At 39.1% G+C, this 9860-nt stretch overlaps 1 protein-coding gene across 3 annotated transcripts; it reads left to right on the top strand.

Moving 5' to 3' along the window:
- Positions 1-1027: 1027 nt before the first annotated feature.
- fblim1 (filamin binding LIM protein 1) lies at positions 1028-9775 on the top strand. Of its 3 annotated transcripts, none has more exons than XM_084734396.1 (8): positions 1028-1194; positions 2404-2754; positions 3786-3952; positions 5697-5790; positions 5897-6066; positions 6951-7129; positions 8549-8669; positions 8781-9775. In XM_084734396.1, the coding sequence occupies exons 2-8, from the start codon at positions 2406-2408 to the stop codon at positions 8889-8891; spliced, it is 1191 nt and encodes a 396-aa protein (XP_084590522.1). In that variant the 5' UTR covers positions 1028-1194; positions 2404-2405; the 3' UTR covers positions 8892-9775. The 3 variants fall into 3 exon arrangements, with proteins under 3 accessions (XP_084590522.1, XP_084590531.1, XP_084590515.1); XM_084734405.1 differs by having other exon boundaries at positions 1029-1194; positions 2370-2745; XM_084734389.1 differs by having other exon boundaries at positions 1034-1194; positions 2370-2754.
- Positions 9776-9860: the final 85 nt, after the last annotated feature.

Consider the following 9860-nt stretch of genomic DNA (forward strand, 5'->3'; position numbering starts at 1 on the left):
CCTTTTTCTCTCACACATTCCTGCCTCACTTTTCTTTCAGTCAGGAAAGTTTTATCCAACATTTAGCTTCTCCTCTTCTTTTACATCCTGCCTTTTAGGAGGAGGGGAGTAGACCTCACAAGGATTGGCTCCCGGAAACTAACCACAATATTTTTGCTGATCGGCAGCCCTGATATTGCTTAGACTCACTCTGGTGGAGCAAACACAACAAAGCAGCTTGTTCATGGCTCTCTCTCAGACATCAGTCACTGTTGCCCCCTCCTCCTCTCCCCCTCTTTCTCCTAAAACACCAATATCTCCTCTTGCACAATGCCCTGATTCATTGCACTGTAATGCTCCTTTGCAGCCGCTCTCAACGCAAAAAAAAAAAAAAAAAAGCCCCATCAGGAGAGTCTGACGATGACATATCATCAGATGTTGGTGAGGCACAAATGGAAGCCTTGGGACACTGATAGTGAGTCAAGGCTAAAAGTGATATAATGTAGTGGGGGGAAGGGAAGAAGGAAAGAGGGAGAAGAAAAAAGGAGGCAGACTCAATGAGGGAGGTAGGGAAAATAAAGCTGACAGAACAATGAGGCAGAGCTGCACAGGAGAGAGAAACAGGACAGTTTGAGATGAAGAGTTTGTTGGAAAAGGCAGGTACAGTCACATCCTGCTGGCATGCAAAAAAGATAAAGAAGTGGGAGGTGGCTGAGTGTCTCTGCTTGTCTATTTAAGGGCGAAAACCCTTGTGAAATACTTTATGATACTGTATATTGCTGCAAAAAATCTGCCTCTGTGCTTTTTGGTTAGATTGCACAACATGTTGCATGCCTTTCTTTGTGTGTGTGTGTGTGTGTGTGTGTGTGTGTGTGTGCGCGTCTACGTGCATGCATCCCCCTGCCAAGTTTTCATAGTGGATGAATGTGTCATGTTTTTTACTGCACTTTGCCCGAGATTAACTGTTCACCTTTTACGGTTTGGGAGGGAGGTGGTATTGTCATTCAGCCAGAGAAGGAGGAGGAGGGGTCGACGGACAAGAGAGTTTTGGGGAGGGAGGTACAGAAGGAAAAGGAGTGGCCTTCTGCTGATAGTCGCCCTCTCCACCGGAGTAAAGTCTTCTCTCAGTGGCAGCTTACAGGAGGGAAAACAAACCAGAAGTTTTGAGAGACAGAACAGGGAAGGAGAAAGAAGAAAAGACAGAGTTTCTCTCAGGTATGTAATGGCAGCTCACAGCCACAGTGAGTAGGTTTTAAAGGAAAACAGATGATTCAGATTTGGGCTTTCTGCCTCTAAAACCATTCATTATGGGTAATGAGAGCTGTGAGTGTGTGAATTTACCTCTCTGAAGTGAGAGTGAGCGCTCCCACGGAGTTGACTGAGAGGGCGTAGACACTTAGATTAAATGTGATTGAGATGATAGGGATGAAATGTTCACTGGCAGTGTGTTTTATTCTTATATTCCAGTGTTGCTTAAAAAGATAAAGTATGTTGAGCCTATGACATGTTTTTATGTTTCTTTTCTATGATTACGCAGTAAAGGTGTAGACTTGAGTAAAATGACTTGGACTTGAGTCAGACTCTAGTCAGACTTGCAACACAAATTTGATGACTTAAGACTTGACTTGACTTAGACCAACACCAATGACTCATGACTTCACTTGGACTTGCCTCTTGACTTGAAAATGCTTGGTACACTCTCAAGGGCTAAAGATTTAAAAGTATTTTTATTAGTTAGTCATTTAAAAAGAGTAACATCGATCAGTTCATTTCCTGAATCAACTAATGTTACTGCTCTTCATTCCCAGCAAGTTTACTCTTAAATCAACTTTGTTTGAACCAATCAGCATCTAACCATGTCGCAGGAGAGAACCATGAAGACTTAAGTTACCTTACTAAACTACAGCTGGAAAAATGATACCAAAGATAATTTAATTTACATATAAAAACTACATGGTGGTCAACAAAAAAGGAATTACAGTACGCAGAACGTGTGGATGGAAATTACATATGAAATGGGAAATGGAAAATTCCAACTTCTTTCTGCATTTGAAGTTGCACAAAGAACAGAAAGTCGAGTCTCTGTTGTTGAAATGGTGTTACATTTGGTGAAAAGCAGATTATGACCTGTTAAGGGCTTGAAACTCAAAGTCTGAGACTTGGGATTTGACTTGGGACTTGGCAGTCCTTACTTAGGACTTGCCTGCCTTTTGACTAAGGACTTTTCAGTCTAGGCTTGGGACTTGACTTGGGACATGTCAGTCTTGATCTAGGACTTGAGTGCAAAGATGTGAAACTTGTAAAACAGTGAGTTGGTCCCTTGTCTTTCAGCTATAAACCATTAAATGCAGTCTTGAGTCTGTGTAATGACTCTTCTGTTTTCCTGTTAGGCTGTATCACGTTGTACATGTGGGTCTTCTACAGTCATGGCATCAGCAGCTCCACCAAAAAGGATGGTGTCTTCCTTCTTCATCACTCTGGCATCTCCTCATCGAGCCACTCTGACACAGCAGCAGCCCGCCCTCCAGGCCCACAGTACCCCAGCTCGAGACAAGCAGCACACTGCTGTACGAGTCAGCCCGAGTGACAACATCCCCTCCCTCAGACAGAAGAAAGATGACCACCACTCACAGCCTGAGTCTTATGGTGGTGCAGACAGCAAAGGAAGGACTCACACAGGGGCCTTGGCCGGCGCCTCAGACCCTCAAAGCCCGAAACCTGCTCAGCCTGGACCCAACAGAGGAAAACTTCAAGAAGACAACAGAGGTGCTGCAGGTACTTGTGACAAAATATATTCAGAAACTGATCTTACATGTAACTGATGCCATCAGAGCTGGTTGACATTTGTGATGTGTTTTGGACACGTCCTTCTATAACTGCATTCGACATACTAAAACTTTTTCTGAATAGTGTGGTAGAAGGGCTATTGGAATGCATCCAGTATCTCTGGTTCTGCTGCATCAGCATTAATATATTTTTAAACTGTTCATTATGACAGTGACGGAGTTAAGACTTTCTGGATTCTGGATGTATCAGGTTGGGAGCGATAAAGTATTATCTGCGAGGAGCAGCTGCTACATTTGATCACATTTGGCTTCCTTTTTTAGGAACATGCAGAAAAGTTGTCACTTAAGTTTGACAACATGAGGAGCAAAATTTGTGCTTACAGGACATGACTGCATAATTTCTTCCCTTATTTTATTTTTGATTTTTTGGAGTCACAGTATCGGTATGTGTATGTATCAGTTTGTATGCATATGTATTTACACTGAACTAAAATATAAATACAACATTTCTGCTCCCATTTTTCAGTTGATACAAAAAACTCTAATACTTCTTGTACACAAAGGTTTTCGATCAAATCTTTTTCACAGCTTTGTTAAAATCCAGGTTAGTGAGCGCACTGGCAAGATAATCCTTTCACCTGAGAGGTGTGGGATACGGAGCAGCTGATTAAACAGCATGATTATTGCTCAGGTGTGCCTCAGACTGGTCACAATAAAAGGGCACTCATTAAAAGGTGAGCAGACCGAGGCACACCTGTGCAATAATCATGCTGTTTAATCAGCAGCAGCCAGGTGGACTGCAAAGGAGGAATGCTCATCAACATGGATTTTTACAAATTTGTGAATAAAATTTGAGAGAAATACAGCTATTGTGAGCATCGAAGAAGTCTTGTGGAATGTATTTTGTTTGATTTCATATTAATCTTACCCTGAATTTCAGGAAAATTCAGTACTTACTGGAAACATTCTGTGTGAGTTACTACAAAGTGACTTGACATAAGTCTTTTTCTTGCCAAACAGAGCTCTTCCCTCCTCCTCCTCCTCCTCCTCCTCTTGCTGCTGCTGCAGAGCCTTCATCTCTGGGAACATCGCTCTCTGAAGAACCAGCACTTCCACCACCTCCTCCTGCACAGACGCCTCTCTCCCACCCTCTGACCCCAGGCCAGCAGCCAGTTTACAATAGAGAGGTATGCAGACTTGTGTTGCTCAAAGTCACATTTGCACCACTCAAATCTTCATGTGTCATTTACCATTTTAAACACTTGATCACAATTTTCCTCAGTAAATTTGTTATGAAGCAGACAAGTCATTTTTTCCCACAGTGAAGGATTACAACTTTCCACAACTTTAACAGATAGGGTATTATGTTGTGCAGTGGTTGTAAAGAATCATCTGCAAAATGCATTATGAAGGAAAAACAGCTGTCTCTTAAATATGCCTAAATGATCAAACACACTTTATGAACTGTATATTTTTCCTTAAAAAAAAAAAAGAACAAAAAAAAGATTATTTTCCCAAACTGTTAATTCCATGTAAGAAACTTTTAGTTCCCATCATCATTACCCATCTCTTTGCAGAAATGATGAAAGTGCAAATCAGGAGAGTCTCTGATAATAAACAGACGTTCCCTTTCTCATTCATATTTTTTTTATTACAGTATGAACCCATATATATGTTATATACCTATTACATTGTTATTATAATAACATAAGAGTTTTAATGAAAATTACTTTTGTACCCATTATCTCTTAGTTACGTAATTCCCTATATATTTTTTTAAAGTTTATTTTAGGCTCAACATTGTTTTCCACTTCCTTTCCATTTTAGGAAAATGTCACATATTTTGAGCCTCAAGGGTTCAAGTCTTGCTCTGGTTTTAATTCTGACCTTGAATACAGAGAATGTAAAGATTGACATGACACTGCTTCAGCCGTGGAAATGCCTTAAGAGTTAGAAAAGCTTGAAATGCTTTTGATGTGACTTTAACAAATGTTTTAGAGGAAATAATGCCTCTGATTCCATTTTTTTTAACCTGTGACAGAAATTCAAGAACCTGCTTTAAGGTTCTCTTAAAGGTATCGTCTGCAACATTTTTCTAAAAAAACAAAATATAGACTCACGTTACATAATTCCTTTGAGTTATCACTTATGACCAAGTGAGACCAAGCTCTCTGCTTGTATTTCCTTATTTTTTCTCATTGTTTTGCTGCGCTCGGGATGTTTCACCAACCCAAAACGTTGGTATTTGACGCCAAAGCTTGGACAAATTCTACTGACCCTACCTTTAATTAAAATTAATAGAAGGATGTTGAAAAGTATAATGAGATGTAAAAAGACAACAAAAGCAGAATTTTCATTTAACAACATTTCAACCCCCTGGACACTGCGATTTACTTTTATATGAACTGTGTTTCCACTATTGCACTTGTTTTGATGCTTTTATATGCACAAAGTATAATTTAATCAAAGGCAAAAAGCACTTTAATATATTCATGCCTCAGTTTCTCTGAAGCAGGGTTTTTTGAGCCTCCAAATGGCCTTTTTTAAGAAAACACCTAGATATACCATTATAGAAATGTGTAAATGTTCATTTTCTGTGGTTTTGCTATCACATATTAACTTGGGATGAGTAAGGCTATATGCTGTATTCCCACTGTGCACAGTTAGAGTTTATCCCCAGGCATATTTTTGTGCAAAAAAATATATAAAGATGAAAATATGCTGAAATAAAAACCTCCTGCTTCAGTGTGTTCAAACTTGTATTACTCAACGTCAAACACTTACCGTGATTCTGACAACTGGGGAAAAACATCAGCATTACCTTTCAAAGTCTGTAACCTTTTACAGCTATTCTTCTCTCTTTCTCCTTCTAGTCTCTAACATGTCAGTTTAAAGTTTAGTTTTACATTAACACTGTGCTTTACATTTAAGGTGGAAACAAGCACACCATCTAGTGGGTTAAAACAAGATGAACAATCCCACGGGATCCATAAAAATGGCCAAGACGCGAGCATGGAGAGTAAAGGTAACATGATCTCTGTTTACACGTGCACCCCTCAGGCTTTAAACAGCTCCACCTTGACAACACACATATTATTATAACCCTGCTTTGATGTTTGTGTACAATGCAGAGGTGTGTGGCTTCTGTCGGAAACCTGTGGCTCTTTCTGAACCTGCAATAGAGGCCTTAAACAGGACGTACCATGACGGCTGCTTCCAGTGTAGATCTTGTCATGTTCCCCTGGCTGGGAAACATTACTACAACAAGGCAGGGATCCCGCTCTGTGAAGACTGCTACCAGGTAACTCCACTACAGGGTGTTATCAAAGCTGCAAATACAAATGGAAATCTTTGTAAAGGGCCATAAAATGTTTTTGCATGCTCTTGTGAAATCACACAGTATATGCCTTACATTAAAGCTAACTATTTCTTCCAAAGACTACTGTAACGTTTTATATTGGCAGTTCGCCTTACTTTTACTCCAGCATGGATATCAACTTGCACAGACCTTAAAACTTGATTGAAATTCATCCATCACAGTTAACACTGAGTCAGCTGTTTTTACTGTCAATGTTATGTTTTAGTTTCATGGTGTGCTCGCAACTAGAGATCAAATTCCACTCTGACTGCAAAGTAAAAATAAAGGAAGTAATGTCCATTGCAGTGGATTACCTACTGTATATCAGCCACGTTTCAGGGTTCTGTGAGTTGACACTGATGTTTTTAATGTTTCTTTTTTATTTTAATTGCCTGCTGTATGCCTTGTCCTATGTATTGGCTTTAGTTGTAAAGTGTATTGGGACCATGCCACATGGTGATTCTACACTTTAAATAAAACTGATTGATTGATTTTTATTCTTCGGAAAAATGAATGGAAGCCAATTATGTCTGACACAAACAATGACATGGGCGGTACAGTGGCTAAGTGGTTAGCACTTTGGTTTCCCCCACCATCAAAAAGATGTATGCAGTCACTAAATCTCACTGCATGTTGTACTCTCTATAATTGTATATGTGACAGTAAAGTAGACCTGACTAATGGCTGCTTGGAAAGAGGGAAAAACACCATCAAACTGAAACTACTATGCTATGTTCTGGAAAATAGCCTGCTGAGGTGTAACTGTGGTATAATGTTGGTACTGTCTTTTAATACAGCATATTTTCCTGTGTATTTCTGTCTCTCAGGCCAGTCTGGAACTTTGCTGGGCATGTGGGGAGGCTATCACAGATCACGTGATCCGTGCACTGGAGCGAGCGTACCATCCTTCCTGTTTCACGTGTACAACATGTAAACAGCAAATCGGAGAGCAAGCTTTTGCTCAGGGAGAAGTTGGTGAAGTTTATTGCCTCCAGGATTATTACAGGTATGAGAGTTAAAAATGATGGTGGACACTGCAAGAAAAACAGCTATTACACAATCCACCAAAGAGGTTTTCTTTTTTATAGTACATTTAAAAGACCAGTGTGTAGAATTCAGTGGCATCGAGCAGTGAGCTTGCAGATTGCAAATCCCTCACCTCACTCTCCCCTTCCAAGTAAGGATTCATATTTTTCCTGAAAATAAGACATTTTCTATCACAGGAAAAACACAAATTTTTAGGGTATAATTTTGGCTAGTGTGTTGCCATATTTCAGGCAACACGATAACAAGGAGAGATGTGGGTTTCAAACCTGACTGTTCTGATGTATTATCTGGTGTCAATAATAATTACTGAGGCAGAAGAACACAACACAACATGAATCATCATTGTAATGAACATAATATAAACTGAGCTTTCTGCATGCAGCTTGATCTTCACTACAGCTTTGTGGATAAAATGCCACATTTATTACCTGTGATCTGTCACTCACTGAACAGCCTCAGGGAAGTGATAATTTACAGTTCTTCATATTATAGCTAACATAATTTGTTAAAACAAGTAGTTTGGTGTTTTCCAAGTCATTCTATTTAGCTGAGACAGATTCTATATTCTGTTTGTGTTCAGATGCTACTGGTATATCTCCAGCAGAAGGCTGGCAGGGTGTGTGACGCAGTTCAGTTATACTTGGCCTCATAAAGTCAGTGATCAATCAAAGTTAGAAAGCAGCGCTCTAAAAATGCTCTCACTCACTTGGTGTGAGATTTCAGACACATTCTTCAGGAGATTTTAACCATCTTTCTTCAGTGAGAGGTGTGTTTCACCACAGCCAACTGTTGAGGGAAAATCCATCAAATGCTGCCATCTCTGCCAGTTTCTGCACACCAAAGTGTTTTGGATAAAATATAAATCCAGTGTTCTTGGATGCTTTGGTCTTTTACTGGGGAATAGGAAATGATTAGGATGCATTCCCAGGAATCCCATTTCCTGGGATTAATCCCTAGTTCCAAGCCTGAAGAAGAAACTAAGGTGGCTGCGAAAAATGTGCAAGGCCTCTTTTTAGAGTGAGTGTTTGGTTTGTCCATTCTGGGCTTCTGTATAAACATGGAGGTTTAACATGGCGGCCTCCATGGAAAAGGACCTGCACCCTCTGTATATATAAACAACTCATTCTAAGGTAAATAAAATACAATGACTCTAATTTTTTACACCAATGAAAACATACATTTGAATATTATATTCCCTTTCTGCTATATTCTGCCATAGATTCCCATAGATCTTACACACTGGACCTTTAAATGTCATTTTAATGTATGTCTTCACCTTATGTGTGTGGCTTTGACTGTCTGTTTGAAAGGTACTAAAGAAATGAAGTTATCATGCCTTGTCTATTATTTTCTTTTCTCTAAAATGTTGTCCATAAAGGAAGTATGCTCCAAAGTGTAATGCCTGCCACCAGCTAATCATTCCAAAAGAAGACGGTACTGATAGCTATAACGTTGAATGCCTGGGACGCTCCTTTCATGAGAACTGCTACAGATGTGAGGTGGGTGTTCTGTGAGCAAACAGTGAACTGTACAGACACACTGACACATATGCAAACACACAGACACGTGTTAATCACCACCAGTCAATAAGTCTTTCATACCATCTGCAGGTCTGTGCCATCCAGCTCTCTCCTGAACCAAATGAGCACGGCTGCTATCCTTTGGACGGGAAGATGCTTTGCAAATCTTGCCATCTGAGCCTGGTGTCTGGCCAGCTCTAGCACTGGACTTACAGCCCAGGATAAACTGCAGCTGAGGGAAAGGTGCCACGAGTCCAGCTTCAAACACGTGGGGGACTTTGCATGTGCATTTAAGACTCTGGATTACACATCTTTTTCCAATAGAACAATAATGAAATATGGCTTTTTTTTTTTTTTTTTTTTTTTTTACAATATATCATGCTTTCTGAAGATCCTTCTATTCTTCTTTTATACTTGATAATTTTGCACTCATAAACTCTAAAAAATGCACCAAATATATTTATGCAAGACTTTGCAAATGTGTACGCCAAACATTATTTGAATATTTGTAAATCTTAATCAGTATACTGTTTCTCAATCACATTAACCTTTTATATAAAAAAAAAAAACTCTATGTAAAAAAAAAAGTTTATATAAAAGTAAACTAATATATTTTATCTCCAACATACATAACATTTGTTAAATCTTGCATACAGGTAACAACCTTCAGCCAAACGATTCAGCTCAGCAACCAAACTTGCTCTGCTCTGTCAGTAAACCCCCACAGCTAGTGTAAAAGTGCATTTTTAGCAAAATACATAAACATTAATAACGATTACAGACATTAGAACTTTTATAAAATAGTGTGTAACGGAGCACAATAACACATCCTAAAGCACGTATTATGGACCAAAACTTGAAGGTGCTTTTGACGTGAATGTGATTACATCCATAAGATCTTCACTGGACTGCAGGGCCCATCTTGTCTTTTGCCTTTACAATAGAAATATTCATGTTGATTTGACGTTACATAATTTAGATCCCAGCTGAATTATTTTGTTATTTATGTTCTGTATTTCAGTGTTTGTGGAATTATATTTCTTTGTATCAAAAACATTTATTAAAACATTTTCTGTAAAAAGTAATTTTGTCATTTATGCTGTTATTCACCACACTATTTCTTTTATTTTACTAGGTAAATATTACAGTGGTAGTTTGCTGTTATCTGTT

Source organism: Lutjanus erythropterus, chromosome 2, assembly GCF_056507025.1.
Source record: "Lutjanus erythropterus isolate fLutEry1 chromosome 2, fLutEry1.hap2, whole genome shotgun sequence".
Classification (NCBI taxonomy): Eukaryota; Metazoa; Chordata; class Actinopteri; order Lutjaniformes; family Lutjanidae; genus Lutjanus; species Lutjanus erythropterus.

Bases quoted from the DNA above. Each gene is read 5' to 3' on its own strand.
- fblim1 (XM_084734396.1), top strand. From the start codon at position 2,406: ATGGCATCAGCAGCTCCACCAAAAAGGATGGTGTCTTCCTTCTTCATC. The intron at 2,755-3,785 runs GTACTTGTGACA...CTTGCCAAACAG, and splicing joins AGACAACAGAGGTGCTGCAG to AGCTCTTCCCTCCTCCTCCT. The intron at 6,067-6,950 runs GTAACTCCACTA...TCTGTCTCTCAG, and splicing joins TCTGTGAAGACTGCTACCAG to GCCAGTCTGGAACTTTGCTG.